Below are 23,021 nucleotides of genomic sequence, written 5' to 3' on the forward strand. Positions count from 1 at the left end.
GGGAAGTAGCCCCGGAGCAGTACACGGGGAAGTAGCCCTTGAGCAGTACATTGGGAATGAGCCCAGGAGCAGTGCACAGGGCAGTAGACCCGGAGCAGTACATGAGGAAGTAGACCCAGAGCAGAACATGGGGAATGAGCACCGGGACAGAACATAGAACATAGAACTTAGAAGAATACAGCGCAGTACAGGCCTTTTGGCCCTCGATGTTGCGCCGATCCAAGCCCACCTAACCTATACTAACCCACTATCCTCCATATACCTATCCAATGCCCGCTTAAATGCCCATAAAGAGGGAGAGTCCACCACTGCTACTGGCAGGGCATTCGATGAACTTACGACTCGCTGAGTGAAGGACCTACCCCTAACTTCAGTCCTATATCTACCCCCCCTTAATTTATAGCTATGCCCCCTTGTAATACCCGACTCAATACGCGGGAAAAGGTTCATTCTGTCGACCCTATCTAACCCCCTAATCATCTTGTACCCCTCAATCAAGTCACCCCTAAACCTTCTTTTCTCTAGTGAAAACGGCCCCAAGTGCCTCAGTCTTTCCTCATACGATTTTCCTTCCATACCAGGCAACATCCTGGTAAACCTCCTCTGCACCTGTTCCAGTGCCTCCACATCCTTCCTGGCGACCAAAACTGCACACAATATTCCAGATGCGGCCGTACCAGAGTCTTATACAACTGCATCATGACCTCAGGACTCCGGAACTCAATTCCTCTACCAATAAAAGCCAGTACGCCATATGCCTTCCTCACTATTTACCTGGGTGGCAACTTTCAAAGATTTGTGTACATGGACACCAAGATCCCTCTGCTCATCCACACTACCAAGTATCCGACCATTAGCCCCGTACCCCATCTTTTTGTTATTCTTCCCAAAGTGAATCACCTCACACTTAGCTACATTGAATTCCATTTGCCACCTTTCTGCCCAGCTCTGCAGCTTCTCTATATCCTGCTGTAACCTGCTACATCCTTCCTCACTGTCAACAACTCCTCCGACTTTTGTGTCATCCGCAAACTTGCTCACCCAACCTTCTAACCCCTCTTCCAGGTCATTTATAAAAATGACAAACAGCAATGGTCCCAAAACAGATCCTTGCGGGACACCGCTAGTGACGGCACTCCATGAAGAAACTTTGCCATCAACTACTACCCTCTGTCTTCTTCCATCCAGCCAATTCCTAATCCAAACCTCCAACTCACCCTCAATGCCATATCTCCGTATTTTCTGCAGTAGCCTACCATGGGGAACCTTATCAAACGCCTTACTAAAATCCATATATACCACATCTACCGCTTTCCCCTCATCAACCTCCTTCGTCACCTTTTCAAAGAATTCAATAAGGTTTGTGAGGCACGACTTGCCCTTCACAAAACCATGCTGACCTGTTCAGGTCCTGGGGATTTATACACCTTTATGCATTTCAAGACATCTAGCACGTCCTCCTCTGTAATATGGATATTTTGCAAGATGATAAAATACATAGGCCATTATTACCTTGGACTTTAATGCCCTGTGAACCTGTCTACGGATCCCTCTGCTCTTCCTTCCACACATCTGTATTACATTACATTAGGTCATTTTATTTTCCAAGGCAGTTCCAGGGGAATCACTCACCAAAGGGCTCCCAGCTGCACCAAGTGTCATTGGAGAAGGCTTTTCTCAGTAGTTTAGCCTGAATCAAATGTTCTTTATAGCTGTACAGTTCAACTTCATTGGCTAACGAACAATTCATGTGCAGGGCACTCTGAAGAAACACATAGGAGATTAGAGTCAGAGCTCACTGCACAGTGGATTAATGTTGGTGCACAGTGCATCAAGGACAGAGGACAATTCAATCATTCCTATTGCCAGGCACAACTGTAGCAGCCCAGTGTTAAGTTTTCCTGAGCTCCTCTTACAGAGTGTAAGCGCCAGTCATTTAGAAAGAATTACATCTAACAACTGGGAAAATCTCAGAGACTGGGGAGAGAGAATTGATATAAAGTCAACTAATGATTAAGCCAAATCAAGACTGATATAACAACAATGTTGTAAACGTCAATGGGTGAAGGAATAGTGATAGGGTCCAAGATAGAATAAACGATGCTCTAGAGGGGAATTTGCAGATAGTGACGTCCCTGTGCATCTGCCACCTCTGTCCCACTGGGTTTGAAAAGTGCTGTCGAAGGAGCCTTGATGAATTGCTACAGTGCATTTTATAGATTTGTGGACTTGTTTAGCCCTGTCTATCACTTGCATTCCTAACAGTGTAAGCAGTAAGTAATGTGGGTGTGCCACATCTACCTTGTTGGACCAGTTGTGCTCAGAAGTGTTGATGTGCGAGAGATGATGTGTTGTTCAATCAACTCAGCAGGTCAGGCTGTGGAGGGAACCAGTGTTAATGTGTCACCAAGCTGAGAGATTATCGGTTTTGATGAAACAACATTAGCCTGAAATATTGTCTCTGATTCTGTTGTCACTGTGGTGATGGAGGAAGTGAATGCTTGTGATTGTGGCGTGAATCAAGTGGGCTGCTTTATCCTGAATGGTGTCAAGCTTCTCGAGTGTTGTTGGAGTTGCCCCCATCCAGGCAAGTGGGGAGTATTCCATCAAACTCCTGACTTGTACCTTGTAGACTTGTGGAGAGGCTTTGGGGCATCAGGTGGTGAGTCACCCCCTGCATCAATCCTAGCCTCTGACTTGCCCTTATAGCCACAGTATTAATATGGCGAGGCCAGTTGAGTTTTGGTCAACGGTAATCTAAGGATGTTGAAAATATAGGATTTATGACGGTAATGCCATAGAATGTCAAGGAATGATGGTTAGATTGCCTCTTTTTGGTGATGGTCATTGGCTGGCACTTTGTTACTTGTCACTTGTCAGCTTAAGCCTGGATATTGTCCAGATCTTGCTACATTTGAACATGGACTGTATCTCAGGAGTCGGAAATGGTGCTGAACATTGCACAATTTGCGGATTGCAAACATCCCGACTCCTGACCTTATGATGGAGAAAAGATCATTGATGAGGCAGCTGAAGCTGGGTGGACCTAGGACACTACCCTGAGGAACTTCTGCAGAGATGTCTTGGAGCTGAGATGAATGATCTCCAATAAACATAACAATCTTTCTATGTATGACTCCAGCCAGCAGAGAGATTTACTCCTGATACCCGTTGATGCCAGTTTTGCTCGGGCTCCTTGAAGCCACACTCAGTTAGATGTGGACTTGATGTCTAGAGCTGTCACTCTCCCCTCACCTGTGGAATTCAGCTGTTTTGTCCATGTTTGAATCAAGGCTGTAATGAGGTCAGGAGCTGGGTGGCCCTGGGGGAATCCAAGCTGGGCGTCACTGAGCAGGTTATTGCTAAGCAAGTGTTGCTTGATAGAACGTTGATGACACCTTCTATCACCTTACTGATGGTTGAGAGTAGACTGATGGGGTAGTAACTGGCCAGGTTGGATTTGGTTCTGCTTTTTGTGTACATGACATATTTTCCACAATGTCGGCAAGATATCAGTGTTGTAACTTTACAGGGAGAGGTTGGCTAGGGGAACACAATGTTGTCAGGGCCGGTATCCTTTGCAGTATCCAGAGTCTTCAACTGTTCCTTGCTATCACGTGGAGTGAATCGAATTGGCTGACGACTGGTATCTGTGATGCTGGGGACCATTAGAAAAGGCCAAGATCAATCATCCTCTCGGCAATTCTGACTAAAGATTTCTGTGAATACTTCAGCCTTACAAGTCATGATTCGGAGATGCTGGGGACTGGGGTGTACAAAGTTAAAAATCACACAACACCAGGTTATAGTCCAACAGGTTTAATTGGAAGCACACTAGCTTTTGGAGCGACGCTCCTTCATCAGGTGATAGTGACTACCACCTGATGAAGGAGCATTGCTCCGAAAGCTAGTGTGCTTCCAATTAAACCTGTTGGACTATAACCTGGTGTTGTGTGATTTTTAACTTCAGCTTTATAATGATGTGATGGGCTCTTCCAACACTGAAGATGGGAATATTTATTTAGCCACCTCCTCCAGTGAATTATTTACTGCGGCTGCGTACTCATGTCAGCAGTTGGTAATACACAGCTATAGTTGCTGTCAAAGCGGAGTGGGTCTGCAGCCTCAGGAGGGTTTTGAATCAACCCCAAAAGACAAGCGGTTCGAGCTGGGACTGGGACCGGGAGCGGAGGACATTCCGACTCTCCATCATCATGAGGTGGGTAGAGGCGCAGCGGCCAGGCGGACACAGCAGCGACAATGTGAGGGAACCAAGTCAGTGAAGATGGCAGCGGCAGAGCAGCAGGAGGTCCCCCGATGGGAGGCTTCATCCTCGCCTTTTCATTCTCTTTGGGAGACATGGAATGTTCCAGAATGGCCGCCTGCCATGGGAGGCTGTAGCCACACAAAGAGCAATTTGGAGTTATCGACAGCCGCCCCGGCCCATGAATTATCCTCCATCCATAAATTGCAGCTGGTACATCCAAGGGGACTATGGAAATTTTTTGAGGATTTTTGGGCGGCACCGTGACTCAGTGGTTAGCACACCTGCCTCACAGCGCCAGGGACCCAGCCTTGGGTGACTGTGTGGAGTTTGCACATTCTCCCCGTGTCTGCGTGGGTTTCCTCCCACAATCCAAAGATGTGCAGGTCAGGTGGATTGGCCATGCTAAATTGCCCGTAGTGTCAGGGGTGAATACGGTAGGGGAATGGGTCTGGGTGGGTTACTCTTCGGAGGGTCAGTGTGGACTTGTTGGGCTGAATGGCCTGTTTCCATACTGTATGGAATCTAATCTATGTAATCATTTAATTGTTCGCTATTATTCAAAACTGGATGTGGAAGGACTGCAGAATTTTTGAGATGATCTGTTGGTCGTGGATTTGCTTAGCCCTGTCTATCATTTGTATTCCTAACAGTGTAAGCAGCAAGTAATGTGGGTGCCATGTCTACTTTGTTGGACCAGTTGCTTATGCTCAGAAGTGTTGATGTGCGGGTGACGTGTTGTTCAATCAACTCAGCAGGTCAGGCAATGGAGCGAACCAGTGTTAATATGCCACCAAGCTGAGAGATTATCAGTTTTGACGAAGGGCCAACATCAGCCTGAAATATTATCTCAGATTCTTTCTTGACAGACACTGCCTGACCTGCTCTATATTTCCAGTATTTTCTGCTTTTATTTCAGATTTCCAGCATCGCTAGGATTTTGTTTTCATGCTTCAGTAAAGTTTTGCTTCAGCATTTTCTGTAATTTTTCTTTCTTGTCCAGCTCCCTGACCAGAATCCTTTCCATTGCATCCAGGATGGACATTCCTAAGCTTTTGTTTGGCTGAAAAGCTGGCCATCTTCAAAGATCTGAAGGGATGTCAGTTGCTGAAGTTGACCAAGTTGATGAAGAGGAAGGAAAGAGATCTCTGGTTGCCTTTCCTCAATGAAGCATCTGATTGGAGAAGAGGAGTGATCAGTAGTTCTAGTCTCTCAGATAAAATCAAGGTCTTCACTGTGTGTCCAGGTCTGTGGTCTTTTTGTCTCTCTTCTCCTTGCATATAGCTTGTTAGGGACAAGATTGATAGGAATGCATAAATGTAAAAAGGGAACAAAAAAAGTTATAATCCAGTGCTCAGTCTCGGGATTCTTCAAGTGTAAAAAGCAAGGATACTAGAGAGATATAAATAACTTTGATATATACTATAGAGTTGGCTGGTTATAGAGTTACATGGTTGTAAACTTGGCTGGTTATAGAGTTAGGAGGAGAAAGTGAGTCTGCAGATGCTGGAGATCAAAGTTGAAACTTTATTGCTGGAACAGCACAGCAGGTCAGGCAGCATCCAGGGAACAGGAGATTCGACGTTTCGGGCACAGGCCCTTCTTCAGGAATGAGCAGAGAGTGTTCAGCAGGAGAAGATAAAAGGTAGGGAGGAGGGACTTGGAGGAGGGGAGTTGGAAATGTGATAGGTGGAAAGAGGTCAAGGTGAGGGTGATAGGTCGGAGTAGGGTGGAGGCGGAGAGGTCAAGAAGAAGACTGCAGGTCAGGAAGGCGGTGCCGGGCTGGAAGGATCCGGCTGAGACAAGGTGGGGGGAGGGGGGATGAAGAAACTGGTGAAGTCCAAGTTCATCCCCTGCGGTTGGAGGGTTCCCAGTCGGAAGATAAGACGCTCCTCCTCCGACCGTCGGGTTGTTGTGGTTTGGCGGTGGATGAGTCCAATGACCTGCATATCCTCGGTGGAGTGGGAGGGGGAGTTGAAATGCTGTGCCACAGGTTGGTTGGGTTGGTTCGTCCGGGTGGCCCAGAGGTGCTCCCTGAATCGCTCCGCAAGTAGGCGGCCTGTCTCCCCAATATAGAGGAGGCCACACCGGCTGCAGCAGATGCAGTAGATGATGTGGGTGGAGGTGCAGGTGCAGGTACTGGTTATAGAGTTAGCTGGTTATAGAGTTGGCTGGTTATAATAATATAGCAACGTTGAGCCTGCTTGGCCATTCGATATAATTATGGCTAATTACCAATTCAATACCCTGTTCCCTGCTTTGTCCCTTTAGTCCAAAAGTATATCAACATCTTTCTTGAAAGTCTTCAATACTTTGGCCTCGATAGTTTCCTGTGGCAGATGTGTTGTGATATGTTGCAGGTGCAGAATATGGGAGTTGCCAGATACCTAGCTGATCCACAGTGCACAAACTGTAGCAATTTCGGATCAGAATTCCATGGCTGGAATCTGAGCTGTAGGCACTACTCCACATCAGAGAGGGAGAAATTTAACGGAATATTTTCCTCCAGGAAGCAGTCACATCACCTCAGATAATACAAACATGGTTTGTGATCAAAGGCAGGGTGTGAGATTGTACATGAGGCAGGTAGGGGGACGCACTGGGTTGTAACACTTGAGAAGCCCCTGTCCCTGCAATCACCAACAGTTAGAAGGTTCTTACACACTTTGGAGATGAGAGAGAGGCCTGCAGAATGGGATGAGCAAACTGATCTGTTATGCAAGGAAAATGAAAAGCATCCTGACCTGTGTCCTGCAGCACACCCTGACCTGTGCCCTGCAGCACACCCTGACCTGTGCCCTGCAGCACACCCTGACCTGTGCCCTGCAACACACCTTGAGCTGTACACCGTGAGCTGTGATACATCTACTTGGATATACTGTATAGTTTAAGGAAACCATGCTGTGCCTTAGGGGCAGCAGGTGAGTGAACAAATTGAATAGCTTTGAAAGAGAAGGCAGGGGGATCATGGAGCAGTTGCCTGTGAATCTTGTAAGATTTAGGGATTTTATGATAGAAATTTCATGTTCAGTGCTAGAGTCCACATTTGCAGTTGTGGTTTAAAGTGAGCAGTTGAGAATGCGACGCTTACTTTACCAAAGTCAAGCCATTTTGACAATGGGAAGCAATTTGTTTTCCACCCAACACTGTCAGTGTCCTGCCTGTTCATTTGGAATTCTGGTACATGCTGACTCCTGGTTTGAAATTAAAAATTCAGAGGGTGAACAGGACTATGATACAGGTACCGTCCTGCCATGAATACCATGACAGCTATTGCAAGCTGGCCTCCCAAGTACGCCAATCCCTTTTGATGGTTGTGTCAGAATGTCAGGGCTTTGAAGTCTGAAAGCAGCAGTTCCAATATTTAAACCAAAACAAGCACATTTTTCATTAAATATTTTACTCACTTGGATTTACAAAGTTTACAGACTGGTAGTCCCAATTCTGCAACAATTTTAGAAGCAAATGATCCAACTTTTATCATGCTCCAAAATTAAAGAGGTTCTCACCTTGACAATGCTGATTGGTTTCCGAGACAGATGATAAGCCGTGTACAGCAAGAAGGTCAGAATCAGTGTAAACGTTCTGTAGCTGAAAAAAATAAGGTCTGGAGTTGGTACCAACTGTTAGTTCCAAACATTTCTCTCCTTCCTTTAGACAGCAGACAGTATGCGCAGCATTTATTCCTGATCATCTCAATAACAGGCATTAACATGCCACAGCATTACACCTTTCTGCATAGATGTCTACATCACACTCTTGTACAACTATATTAATGCAGCAAAACAGCCCAAGGTGTTTCACAGGAGCACAGAAATCAAAATCTGACACCTTGATTATTCACCATCATTCACGACTGGACATGGCAGGATTGCACACTTAGATCTGAGATGGTGGCTGTGGCATTGCTTAGCTCTCTATCACTCGTTGCTTATGTTGTTTGGCAAGCATGTAATCTTGTTTGCGGTTTCATCTGGTTGACACCTCACCTTTAGGTATACCAACTTCTGCTTCTGGCATGCATGCTTCATTAATTTCTCAACTTCTCCTCATTGGAAAGCCCACCATCCCAGAGAGAAACCTGACAAATTCCCATTGCGCTAAATGGGACCAGCTGTCCCTAATCGCCAAACACACACAGGTGACAAGGACGACAAAGTTAACTGGTACAAAATAATGATCATAGGACAAACCAAACAGAGGATAGCCAGAGAATTTCTAGAAGCATGGCACTCATCCACGGACTCCATTAACAAGCACATAGACCTAGACCCAATATACCGGCCACCACAATGAACAACCAGAACAGGCAACTGGAAGCAGCAGAAAGGAACCAAATAAATTCCAGAAAACACAGTACAGCAGCATTTCACAGGAGGCTCCAAAGTACTGACAATGTCACCTAGACAGGGGACAAAATGTCTGCAAATCAACTTCACAGCTCAGTGAACATACCCATAACTACGACCCTCCTCACAACTTATATTCCAACCCAGTTTTGTGTCAAATCAGGGAGGGAGATGTCAAAAGATATATCTTTCAGATTGAAAATCAGAGAATTATGGAAAACTATGCAGAACTTGCACTTTATTTACAGAAACTCTTATGACAATTAGATACTCTAGCCATATTTTCCAGAGAGTGTCTACGGGATTCACATGGTCACCCAATCAAAGAACATGAACTCAAGCAACTTAGCAAGGACAGATATACTGACACTTTCAATTTGATTCAAGATGAGGGATGATAGCAGTGCAGAATGGAGCTTTCCTGTTTCAAGGATACATGTCAATATTCAGCATTCCTGGGTCAGATAAAACAATTTGTGACAGCAACAAGCCCTTGACAATCCCAAACATATACCATGTTCCAGCTGCAGAAATGTACACCCATGCACTCTAGGTGCATGGGTGATTGACAATTCCTGTTATTTTAGAAACTGTCTTTGCTGTTGGTCTATTCCTACTGGGAACGGGATTCAAACCATTCCCTCACAGCCATGCTATGTTTTTCATTCCAGATCATTATTCAGTTCCTAAATTAGTCAGTTAATTATTTGTGAGAAACGAAGCTCACTGTTCAATGATTTCAGTCCGAGTCAAATTCTGAAGTAGTCTTTATTCATACGGTCTTGCAAGCCGGGTGACCATAAAGGAGGCACACCAGGTCAGGAGGTAACATTACAATTTATACAGTTCAGTTGAGTCTCCTGGTCCTCCCCTCTTACTTCTGCTAATCTAATCGTCTTACCACATCTGTCTGTGGGGTGCAACCCCCTCCCCCCCACCAATGATAGTTGGGTCTTATTGCTTTTGCTGACGCAACACAGGGTCTTATTTGGTTATCTTGTTCATACTAACTCCCTATGTGCGTGACAGTTGCAACGGTCATGTCATACATCTGTTTCTACCAGTTGACCACCTCCCTCTTCAATTAGTTATTCCTTGGAATATAACCTCATGATTCTGCCTTGCGATTTTTGCAGAAGCAAGATGCAGCTACTTGTAACTGCTTGCAAGCATATCTAGCTTAACATATCCCCCCCCCCCCATGACTCAGCCTTGTGATTTTTGCAGAAACAACAAACTTCGCAAGCGCTTCTTACATATTCTATCTACCTTCAAGATCATCAAAGACTGTCCCTCAATTAGGAGATAATATCTCCTCAGGATCAATAATTTCTGACCTGTATATTCATGTAACTGAATCGGCTGAATTTTGACCCATAAAAATCTTTAGGCAAGTGGCACAGTGGTTAGCACTGCTGCCTCACAGCGCCAGAGACCCGGGGTCAATTCCTGACTCAGGCGACTGACTGTGGAGTTTGCACATTCTCCCCGTGTCTGCGTGGGTTTCCTCCGGGTGCTCCGGTTTCCTCCCACAGTCCAACGATGTGCAAGTCAGGTGAATTGGCCATGCTAAATTGCCCGTAGTGTTAGGTAAAATGGGGTACATGTAGGGATATGAGTGGGTTGCGCTTCGGCGTGTCGGTGTGGACTTGTTGGGCCGAAGGGCCTGTTTCCACACTGTAAGTAATCTAATCTAATCTAATCTAATATGTCCAAGTACTGGGCTCTGGAGTGCAGGACTTGCTTCTTTTTTTTCTCTGTGGCATTGTTAGGGCTTAGCACAGAATACAGAGTGTAGACAGTGACATATATTATGAAGATATTACAGAATACACAATATATACATTCCAATGAATAAGAAAAATTTCAAGGAGCAGACCCATCATCTGTAGTTAACTAGAAATGTTAAAAGATAGTATTAAATCAAAAGGCATATACTAGTGCAAAGATAGAAGGCAGCTCAGAAAATTGAACAGGGTATTAAAATAGCAAAAAAATTCATAAGGAGAAATGAGATGAAAATTAGCATGTGAGAGAAAGTAGCCAAAAACATAAGAACAGATACAGTAGTTTCTATAATTATTTTTAAAAGGCAAAGTGAGCATTGGTTCTATAGAAAATGAGTTTGGATAATTAATAATGAAAAATAAAGAGATGGCAGATGAATTAAACAGATAACTTGTGTCAGTCTGAACCACAGATGATACAAATACCATCCCAGATGCAGTGATAAATCAGGATGTGGAAGGATGGAACTCAGGAAAATCACATCCACCAGAGAAATGGGACTGAGTAAACTGATGGAGCTGTGGCCTGCCAATGTACCTGGGTCCTGTTGGACTTCAAACCACAGCTAATGAAATTGTTCATGTATTGGTTCTTCTTTTCCCAAATTCCTTTGACTTAGTATGGTTCCATTAGATTCAAACATAGAAGATATAACATTTTTATTCAAAAAAGGAGGGGGAAATTAATAGCTAATTAGTTTAACATGTCATATATGTTGGATATGTTAGCACTTGGATAAGTTCAAGGTAATTGGGCAGAGTCAACGTGGTTTTGTGAAAGGAATATCAGATTTGACCAACCTACTGGAGTTCTTTGAGGAAGGAACTCGTGCTGTGTGTAAAGGGAAACTTGGATGTCTGGGGGAAGTAATAAAATCTCAAAATATATTGTGGATAACAGAATAAGTCTCAAAGTGTATTGTGGATAACAGAATTTCAGTGTAATGGAAGCATTTTGGCATGGATTGGCGAGGGTCTTATTGGAAGTGGCAGCTGAGATAGTGGACCCAAAGTGATAATATTCCAAAATTACCTGGCCCATACTTTCTGGAGTTTGGAAGAGTGAGAGGAGATCTAATGAGGTATATAAGATAATAAGGAGGAGTTAAAAGTAAACATTGAGTGGATGTTTATCCTTGTGGGGTAATTGAGAATGAGCAGTCACAGTGTTAGGATAAGTGGAGCAGATTTAAAACAGAGATGAGGCTGTGAATCTGTGGAATTCAGTACACCAGAGGACAGTGGACGCTGGGACATTGAGTAAACTTAATAAGGAAATGAACAGATTTTTAATTAGCAATGGACTGAAGGGTTATGGAGTGTGGCTGGGAAAGTGGAGTTGAGGCAAATATGACACCAGCCATGATTGTAATAGAAACAGAAATTGCTGGAAACACTCAGTAGGTCGACCAGCATCTGTGGAGAGAAAGCAGAGATAACATCTCAAATCCAATTACTCTTCTTCAGAACAATTTATTTAAGGAAGGATATAAATGGGTTGGAAGGAGTTCAGAGCAGGTTTACCAGACTAACACCTGGAATAAAAAGGTTGCCTTAATGAGGAAAGGACGAACAGGCTATGCCTGCATCTACTGGAGTTGGAAGAGTAAGGAATGAATCGATGGAAACATACAACATTCTGATGGGTCTTCACTGGGTATAAGGCAAACCTTGCAGGATTTATACAGATATGGTAGGTCTCTGGGGAATGTTGCCAAACAAAAAGACCTAGGGGTGCAGAAGCATAGTTTCTAGAAAGTGGAATTACAGGTAGACAGGGTAGTGAAGAAGGCATTTGATATGCTTGACTTGATTGGTCAGTGCATTGAGTCTGAGAGTTTGGACGTCATGTTATAGCTGTACAGGACATCGGCCAGGCCACTTTTAAAATACCACGTTCAGTTCTGGTCTCCCTGCTATAGGAAAGATGTGTTAAACCTGAGAGTTCAGAAAAGATTTACAAGGATATTGCTGGAATTGGAGTGTTTGAGTTATAGGGAGAGGCTGAATAAGATGGGGCTTTTTCCCTGGAGCATCAGAGGCTGAAGCGGTGACCTTACAGAGATTTATAAAATCACGAGGGGGTGGTAAGGGTAAATATTCAAAGTCTTTTCCCCAGGGTAGAGGAGTCCAAAACTAGAGGGCATAGATTTAAGGTGAGGGGAGAAAGATAAAAGGGATCTAAGGGACAATGTTTTCATGCAGAGGGTGTGCTTATATGGAATAAGGATTGAGTGTCTTTGGAACTCTCTTCCTGAAAAGTGAAGGAAACAGAGCCCGGAATATTTTCAAGGCCAAGAGTGTGGGTAAGTGGAGCTGAGCCATGATAAGATCAGACATGATCTTATTGAATGGCAGAGCAGGCTTGATGGGCCAGATGGCCGCCTCCTGCTCCTGGTTCTTATGCTCTTAGGACATTCGCCGAGGTAGCCTCAACTGCTTCATTGGACAGGGAATTCCAAAGATTCATGATCCTTTAGGTGAAGAAGTTTGTCCTCAACGCAGTCCTAACTATTAGCTAAGGAATCAGTTACTGCACTAAGGAGAGATGATATGTTGGAAAGGGCATCAAATGGAGCTTTGTTGATTAAGTTTAGGAATAAAAAAGGGACAACCACATTGCTAGGCCTTTCTTGTAGACCCTCAGAGAGTTGATGAGAAGTGGAGGAACACATTTGTGCAACTTCCTAGAGGTGTGTAAAATAATAACAAAAGGGAAACTCTACTTGGTGATCTCAACTTTCCCAACACTAACTGGGATAGACACAGAGTTAGGGATTTGGATGGAGTGGATTTCTTGAAATGTGTGCAGGAGGATGTTTTAGGCCAACATGGGAGAGAGCTGATCTGGACCTAACTCTGGGGAGTGAAGCCAGACAAGTGGTTGAGGAGCATTTAGTGATAGTGATCACAACATGGTGCAATTTAAACTTATTACGGACAAAGAAAGACAAGCTGCAAGAAAAAATGGTGCTGAATTGGGTGGAGCAGATTTTAGTGAAATAAGGCAGACTGGGAGGTCTACTTACTGTAGAGAATTGTTCCCTCTAGGTTCCCTCGAGGGTGATAGGAAGGATTTACTGGCCCAGAGAACCATGGATGGTCATAGATATTCAGAATACAATGTGAAGGAAAAGAGAAGCTTTTAGCAGGGGAATAAATCAGCAGGTGACATGGGTGTTGTACAGAGAGTGCAGGGTCGAGCTTAAGAAAGCAATTAGGAAAGCAAAGAGGGATACGAGAAACATGATGAAGGGCTTTTGCCCAAAACATAGATTCTCCTGCTCCTCGGATGTTGCCTGACCTGCTGTGCTTTTCCAGCAACACACTCTCGACTCTAATCTCCAGCATCTGCAGTCCTCACTTTCTCCATGAGAAACCTCTGGCTGGTAAAAGTAGGGAAAATCCCAAGACATTCTATAAGTCGATCAATGGGACAAGGGTAACCAGGGAAACATTAGGGCCCATTAGGAACCAAGGGGGTAATCTGTGGCTGCAGCAAAAGGATACTGGTAGAGTGTTGAACCAATACTTCACATCCATCCTCACCTAAGATAACAAAGATGCAAATATGGAACCTGGAGCAAAAACTATGAGGTGCTTGATCAAAGTGACATTGGGAAGGACAAAGTATTGGAGATGTTGGCAAACTTAAAATTGGAGAAATCTCCAGGGGTGGATAAATTGTGAAGAAAGGCTGCCTCCTTGATAAGCCACTACCTCAGGCAAGGGAGGAGATTGAAGGAACACTGATCCAAATTTTAATTTCTTTCTGGCCATGGGGGAGGTGCCAGAGGACTAGAGAACAGCTAATATGGCACCAATATTTAAGAGGATTGTAGAGATCAGCCAGAGAACTACAGAGCAGTGAGTCTCACATTGGTGGTAGTGAAACTATTAGAGAAAATTCTGAAAGAGAGCATCTATCTCCACTTGGGGAGGCAAGGCTTGATGGGGGATAGTCAGCATGGCTTCTCCGGAGGGAGACCATAACTTATCAAGAAGGCAAATGCACATGGGATCCAGCGTAATTCGATAAAGTGGATTCAAAATTGGTCAGGTCCATGCCTCCCCAACAACTCACCGTCCCCTCCTGGCACCTTCCCCTGCCATCGCAGGAATTGCAAATCCTGCACCCACACCTCCTCCCTCACCTCCATCCAAGGCCCCAAAGGAGCCTTCCACATCCATCAACGTTTCACCTGCACATCCACCAATGTTATTTATTGCATCCGTTGCTCCTGATGCGGTCTCCTCTACATTGGGGAGACTGGACGCCTTCTCGCAGAGTGCTTCTGGGAACATCTCAGGGACACCCGCACCAATCAACCCCACTGCCCCGTGGCCCAACATTTCAACTCCCCCTCCCACTCTGCTGAGGACATGCAGATCCTGGGCCTCCTCCACCACCGCTCCCTCACCAGGAGGAAGAACGCCTCATCTTCCGTCTCGGAACCCTTCAACACCAGGGCATCAATGTGGATTTCACCAGTTTCCTCATTTCCCCTCCCCCCACCTTACCCCAGTTCCAACCTTCCATCTCAGCATTGTCCTCATGACCTGTCCCCCTATCAATCTTCCTTCCCATCTATCTGCTCCACCCTCCTCTCCGATCTATCACCTTTACACCTTCCTCCATCCACCTATTGCACTCCCAGCTGCCTTCTCCCTAGCCCCACCCTCTCCCATTTATCTCTCCACCCCTGAGGCTTCCAGCCTCATTCCTGATGAAGGGACCCTGCCCAAAACGTCGATTTTCTGCCTGACCTGCTGTGCTTTTCCAGCACCACTCTAATCTAGACTCTAATCTCCAGCATCTGCAGTCCTCACCTTCGTCTCAAAATTGGCTCACTCATAGCAGATGGAGGGTGATAATAGAGGCTGCTTTAGTGACTGGAAACCAATGTCCAGTGGTGTACCACAAAGAGCTGTGCTGGGTTCCCTATTATTCATCTTTTATATAAATGATAGGCGACTGTGTGAGGGTTGGATTAGTATGTTTGTGATGACACAATGATTAGTTGGGTGGTTAACAGTGAGGTTGAGTGTCTTGGGCTACAAAAAGGTATAAATGGGATGGTCAAAGGGGTAGGTAAGTGATACACTTTGAAAGGTGTAATTTGACAAGGAAGTATTCAATGAGCAACATGGCATGAGGAGTTCGGTGGAACAAAGGGACCTGGTTGTGTTTACCCATAGATCTCTGAAGGTAGAAGGGCATTTTAGTCAGGGGGTGAAAAGGCATTTTTATCAATCAAGGCATAGATTACAAAAGCAGGGAACTCATGCTGGAGTTGTACAGAACTTGTGTGAGACTCCACTAGTGTACTGTGTGCAATTCTACCTGCTACATTATGAGCACATGGCACATCATAACATGCAAGGTTTTGGGCTACGTGCTGGTAAATGGGATTAGATGGAAAGTCAGATATTTCCCATATGTCAGTGCAGACCAATGGGCTGAAGGGCCTCTTCTGTACTAAATGATTCTATGATTCAAAGGGGTGAAAGGTTATTAGCGATAGACAGGAATGTGAATTTGTGGTTACATTCAGATGAATCTTGATCTTACTGAATGGCAGAGTGAGCTCAAAGGGCTGAGTGATGTAGTCCAGAGCCTGATTCCGATATTGGTTTGGTCAAATTGTCCTCATTTTGATTGACTGGTAGTAAGCACTTCCCATTATCAATGTCATTGCTGACACGCATCAAGCAGAGTCAAAGAGTTTCTCTGCAACGTTTAACATGCCCTCCCTGGAACACTGGCTATTTGTGAGTTGAGAAAACAGGATTTGGCAAGTGAGACTCTTTGCAGCCATCTGGACCTCGTCTCTGGACTGTGATCATTGATTTTAATGGCGTTTTGTCTGAGGGCTTGTGGAGCTGGCTTCAACAACATTAATATTTGTTCTATAGTCTTCCCATTAAATTTGGAGGATTTTGTGGAGACATTGCTGGTGGAATTTCCCTCACTCTTTACGTGTTGCTGATACACAGCCCAGGTCTCCCTGCATGGCAGGTGGCTGGTTACAATGCTCCTTACACCTGACTGTTGTTGACCTGTGGCAGTCTTTGTTGTTAAACATTCACTGCGACAGACTGAGCCTATCCCTGAATGTTGCCAAAACAGATCTCATGCCAAGCCATGCCTGGTCAGCCACTCTTCCAATTCTCATACCTGTTTAAGGAGATACTCTGAAATATGTTCAACATTTCCAAGATCATGATGGCCTCCTCTCTAAAAGGCCACCTCTGACACTGGATCAGCTACACTTCCAGTCTTCCGTAAATAACCTCCAGTACTCTCACATTGTCTTCCCATCCTAACTATTTGCCGCATGAAAGAAATGCTCATGCCCCTATTGCTCTTTTCCAATGTCCTTGAATCCATGCTCACTGGTTCTTGAATCTTTCCTCAATGCGAACTGTTTCTCCCCTTCTACTCTATCCTTGTTCAAGTGTCCTCTCAATCTGCTCTTCTCAAAGTAAAACAGCCATTATTTCTCCAATCACGTAACTGAATTTCTTCATCCTTGTGCCATTCTGATTAATATTTTCTGAACTCTCTTTAATGCCTTTCTGTCCTTCCTGAAGATGTGGTGCTCAGAATTAGACACATTTGGGTGAAAGCAGTACTTTACAAAGGACCGTCATCATACTCTTAATTTTGGACTTTATACTTCTATTTATAAATATTCAGGATCCTTTTTGCCTTGTTCTCCAATTTCTCAACCTGTCCTTGAATAATTTCTACAGCTATACCTGAGACCTGGCCTCAAATTGGTCAACTTCCCAATTTACTTCACCTGACATCAGACTAGATTTAAATACTTGATGAAAAATGAACCCTTGTTTCAAAAAGTGCTTGGCCTCAGAATGCACCTTCCCTTTTATCAACAATGATTACTGTAGCATTTAATATTGCTGCATGTCCTCATGCTTTTGTGTATTATCTAATGCGTGAACTGATTAAATCTATCTACAGATATGTTTACTGTTCGTACTGACACTAACAGGATTAAGCCCAACATATAGTTGCTATTCCAAGCCAACATGTTGGCACTTTTTATGTGCAATATGCTGACAACAGTGAAGCAGGAATTCAAGGCTACAGCTTCCAAATGTATCCACAAGCAACAGGCGTCTTAGAACAGGCTGATCAGAAGACCCTAAGACATGGACAGAAGCAGGCCATTTTCCTATATCTTCGTCACGGTTCTGGAATTCTGAACAAATAATACCAGATTCAAAATGTTAACTCTGTTTTTCTCTCCACAGATGCTGCCAGAACTGTTGATTTGCTCCAACATTTTCAGTGTTTGTTTCAGATTTTCTGCATCCTCAGTATTTTGCTTTTCTTTGAGTGTTATTTTGGTAGGTTTCCAATGCAAAGGCATGTTGGAAAATTATTGCCATTGCAGCCACTATCACTGTAACTATTTCCTGTTACACCTTAAGATGCAGTCATCAAGTCCAGGGAACTTATCAGCCTTTAGCCTCATTAGTTTTCTGTCGTACTTTTCTCTCATGATGATTGTATTTATTTCCTCCTCTCCCTTTAGCCCCTGGATTATATATGATAACATAATCAGCTTCTTGGCCTGCACACCACTAAAACCATTATCGGAAATTACTTGACAGAACACAGAGTTATAGTTGTACTGTTCAGAATTGATGTTAATAATCATAGGGATAAGAGGCAAAATATTAGGATAATTTAAAGGTAAGATTGTTCATGTAAATCTGTTATGAATTCTGAACTGCATCAAATTACACAAGAAAGCCAATTCTGCTGCTCAACAGCACCTGTGATGACAATTCTTATAGTCAATTCTCGGAGTGCTAACTGACCTCTGTAGATGACGGAAAGCATTTTATAGCTTTTATAGACACAACGAGGACAGAAAGAATATTCCACACTGCACAGACGTCATGCAGGACTCAAAGCTAGAACAAGCTTCAACTAAATTACCTCATTATTGTAACAGAAGTGATTGTAAGAGAGCATGATGTAGCTTAACTTACCACTGATCACGTGAAAATGAAGTTATGAAGCGAATGCCAAGTGGAAGGGGTGCCATTGACTTGTTCCCACTCTTCTCAATACCAAAAACTAATGAACCTTCACCTTACTGGCTGTAAAGCAGGTATTCCTAACCATTTACATAAAGGCCCAGTTTGATGGCAACACTCATTACGTCTCCCTCCGTCCTCTTCACAGTGAACACTCTTTAAAAAGAAAGATAATTACGTTTTATTATAGGTCAGGTCATTTAAAAGACAAGCTGAAACTGACATTTTAAATAATGAACAATGGAGATTTGCTTGCAATCACTGTGTCCTGAGTCACAGTTTCATTATAACCAGAAAAAAGCTCATCACCTTCCCATGAACATACTGTGAGTAACCACACATGCTGACTCTCATCATGTACATTCTTTAACCAATTACTTACCCGACAACAATATCAGACAGGCAAAACACACTGCTCACTTCACAGTTAAATATCTGACCAAAGAAACTAAATAAATACAGGTAGCCCTCACTATACGAAACTACAGCGTTCCCAGGAAACCTTTTGTAAGCCGAAAATGGCGTAAAGCGAAGGTGAGTGATTTATATGGGAAAAAGTATCACCGTTTTCTGTAAAAGTGAAAATCCTCTTCAGACATGCGAAAACAGATACTAATGTAAGTCTTTTGTAGAAGCAAAATTGTGTAATGTGAACGTTCGAAAAGCGGGGTATACCTGTATCACATCTGAGTACGGGTGATCTCAACAAATCAAAGGAGAGACTGGTAATCCAGAGACCTAAGCTAACACTTTGGGAATATCTGTTTAAATTCCAACACAGTAAACTCAATTCAGAAATAAATCTGAAGGTTAATCACGGGTATGACAACCATAAAACCATTGGCGATTGTCAGAAACCCATCTGGTTCACTGATTTCTTTTAGGGATGGAAATCTGACATTCTTTCCTTTAAAATTTATTTACAGAATGATGATGTCACTGGCTCAGCCAGGGTTTATTGCCCATCCCTAATTGCCCAGAAAGGCAGTGAAGAGTTAACCACATTGCTGTGGATCTGGAGTCACATGCTGGCCAAACCAGGAAAGGATGGCACATTTCCTTCCCTGAAGGATGTTAGTGAACCAGATGGATTTTTCAATCGACACATATTTTATTGTCATTAGACTTCTAATTTCAGATATTTGTTGAATTTAAATTCTACCATCTGCAACAATGGGATTTGAACTCAGGTTGGCATTATCTGGGTCTCTGGATTAAGAGCCTAGGAGTAATAACACTTGACTATCACCTTCCCAGGTCTGTGACATTTGACTCCAGATGCATAGCAATGTGGTTGACTCTTAACTGCCTCCTGAAATAGCCCAGTAAATCACTCAGTTCAATAGCCTGGGCAACAAATATTGCCATTATTAGTAGTGAGTACACCCCATAAAAGAATGAATAACTGCAATCATGTTCCTGAGACAAAACAGTAACAACTAAGATGACGAATATCCCCTTCGCAATGCAGGCACCTGAAAATTGACAAAAATAACATCAATAGATAATGTGGAAAATTCAATGAGGCCACACTAGCGTGTGGTTAGTTTTTAAAGAGACAGAGAAATTGCTGCAGAAACTGAGATTTTGTTTGTTTCAGATTTCCAGCATTGCAGGATTTTGTTTTTAATTTGGTTGTTAAAGAGAAATGATATTCAGTTTTTTAAGAGAAATGTTTTGCAGTTGTAGACAATCAGCAGAAATAACTTGAGACTTCCAAGTACAGGTACGTATCCCTTTATCCGAACATCCAAAAACCGAAAAGTTCAGAAAACCGAAGGTTTTCATGGAGTGTGCAGTGTCAGTCATGTGTGCCTAACATAATGGGGTTTTCTGGGCAGCCGAAGGCCACACCTACTCCACCCACGTGGTGGCATGGCCCAGCACTCGGAGGTGTCAGTTGTATTTACTGTGCTAAATTCTTTAATTTTAGAGTGAAAATGTCACAAAGAGGTGCAGGTACCTCTATGGCTAACAATAACATAAAGAAATGGATGCATCTGTCATTATCAGTAATGCAGAAAGTAGAGTTATTGCAAAAGCTTAATCATGGTGTCTTACTGAAGAATATGGTGTCGGAACTACTACTGTCTATGATTTGAAGAAATAGAAAGACAAGTTACTGAAGTTTTATGGTGACAGTGATGACTATCAACTAATGAAAAATAGGAAAACACTGCATTGGGCAAAAAATGAAGATCCGAACCGTGTGTCGATGGAGTGGATTCGACAACGAAGAAGTGAACGCAGGACACTGACTGGTTTGATGGTCATGGAACAAGCTGGAAATATCATAAAGAACTGAACATTAAAGGTGAAGGTCAATATTCAGAAGGTTGGCTACAGAAATTCAAGAAGCATAATGGTGGGAAGTACCTGAAACTCTGTGGTGAAAAGGTTTCAGCTGACCATGAAGCAGCTGAAAATTGGTGAGTTTGCCGAGCTGATATCTGACGAAAGCCTTAGTCCTGAACAAAGTTACAATGCTGATGAAACAGCTCTCTACTGGCGCTATGTCACCGAGAAAAACATTAGCAACGGCTGATGAGAGAGCACCAACAGGTTTTAAGGAAACTAAGGACAGATTAACTATTCTTGGGTGTGTCAATGCTGCAGGCCACACACAAGGTGACATTGACAGTAATTGGGAAAAGCAAACATCCGAGATGTCTGAAAGGTGTGCACAATTTACCAGTGCATTATCATGCAAACAAGAAAGGATGGGTAACCAGAGAAATGTTTTCCGACTGGTTCAGTAAACACTTCGTACCAGCGGCACCAGCTCATTGCAGACAAGCTGGACTGGAAGAAAAGTGTAAAACTTTCTCGTTCCTGGACAACTGCTCCGCACATCCCCCTGCCGAACAGTTTGTGAAAAGTAATGTTTTTGGCATTTACTTGCCCCCGAATGTGACATTGGTAATACAGCCTTGTAACCAAGGAATTTTACGGTCCATGAAGAGTAAGTATAAAGACTTTAAACAGTATGCTTGCTGCAGTCAACAGAGAGGTAGGAACTCAAGACTTCCTGATAGAGTTTAGTCTTAAGGATGCCATTTACACAGTTGCTAACGCTTGGAATGATGTTGATAAAGCAACATTAACAAATGCTTGGCTCAGACTCTGGCCTACAACAATGTTTCTTGTAAATGAACCTGCAGATGAAGAGTTTGAAGGATTTCATGTCACTGAAGAGAAAACGATGATAGCAAGCCTTGTAACATACACACAAAATTTATCGGATGAAACTGTAAATAAATTACATGAAGCTGACATTGTAGAAATGCTGAACATTGATAATCATATGCCTGTCATGCATTCCTTGAGCAATGGGAACATTACTGAAATGGTTTTAAATACGGGCTCCTGTACAGATAAGTGTGAGGACAGTATTGGTGATGATGATGATGATGAGTTAGCGAACACAGTTGAAAAAGTCCCCATTGACGATGTGGTGAAAATGTGTGATCAGTTAATTGCTGGCCTTGAACAAAGTTCATTTATTGGTGAGCAAGAGATTATGGCAATTTACTCAATTAAAAAGAGACTGCTTAGACAGAAGCCTATGTTAATGAGACAGATGACACTTGAAGAAGCCTTTAAAACTGCCGCCTGCCATAGTGCTGAAGCTGTGTATGTTTGAGTTTTACCGAATGTTTTTCTTGTAACTTTTTTTATGGAATAAAACGTTGTTGAATATTTATGGTCGATGTATTTCATTTATCAGTACACTACTCTATAAATAAAGTGTGGTAGTACTTCCAGTCTTTATTTATCCCACTTAGTGTCAGTATTCATATGTTTTTGCTGCAGTACGGTATTTATGTTTGATTATAGGTTGCTGCCCTGCGTCCTACAGCGGACACTACATTAGTTCCGAAAACTGTAAAATTCCGATTTCCGCAAAGCAGCTGGTCCCGAGCATTTCAGATAAAGGGATACATACCTGTATACCAATCCTTGAGCTCAATACACATTCAAGGGAACACGCAACTCACCACAACAGGAATGGGGATAGCTGATAGATTAAATAGCCATGACTATTCAAACCGTGACTGTTCAAATTGTGTTGGGGAGTTCCTAGAAATAGGCACTACCTATCATCTGGTGACACCAAATAAAGAACACAGGGAGCCCAGGATGAGCGCTGGGTGCCACGGACTTACCTTGGCTATTACGTTGGGTCACTGGTCACTATCACTCTTCTCTGGGCACAGGGGATTTGTCAGAGGACGTGAGAGCAGCTAATGGTATTCCACTTTTCAAGAAGGGTGGTAGAGATAAACCAGGGAATTAATGACCATTGAATCTAACATTAGTGGTAGGGAAACTGTTGGAGAAAATTCTGACGGAGAAAATTAATCTCCATTCAGAGACACATTGTTAGATCAGGGAAAGTTAGCATGGCTTTCTCAGAGGGAGTCGAGAGTGTGGCACTGGAAAAGCACAGCAGGTCAGGCAGCATCCGAGGAACAGAAAAATCGACGTTTCGGGCATAAACTCTCTATCAGGAATGAGGGCGGGAGGTTGGAGTGAGTGAGGTGGTTG

General features: G+C 43.4%; 1 protein-coding gene across 3 annotated transcripts in view; it reads right to left on the bottom strand.

The window, feature by feature from the left end:
- The window catches only part of slc37a1 (solute carrier family 37 member 1), a 92,206-nt gene extending 73,322 nt beyond the window's left edge, over positions 1-18,884 (bottom strand). The window contains exons 1-3 of one of the 3 annotated variants that reach the window (XM_043701430.1): positions 18,426-18,771; positions 7,774-7,855; positions 1,633-1,762 (exon numbers count right to left, since the gene is read on the bottom strand). In XM_043701430.1, the coding sequence (XP_043557365.1) occupies positions 1,633-1,762; positions 7,774-7,855; positions 18,426-18,481 (268 nt within the window). In that variant the 5' untranslated portion in view covers positions 18,482-18,771. Of the gene's footprint in view, positions 1-1,632; positions 1,763-7,773; positions 7,856-18,425 lie in introns of all 3 variants that reach the window. The other 2 variants (XM_043701432.1, XM_043701431.1) reach the window with 2 other exon arrangements.
- Positions 18,885-23,021: the final 4,137 nt, after the last annotated feature.

This window comes from Chiloscyllium plagiosum, chromosome 12 (genome assembly GCF_004010195.1).
Source record: "Chiloscyllium plagiosum isolate BGI_BamShark_2017 chromosome 12, ASM401019v2, whole genome shotgun sequence".
NCBI lineage: Eukaryota > Metazoa > Chordata > Chondrichthyes > Orectolobiformes > Hemiscylliidae > Chiloscyllium > Chiloscyllium plagiosum.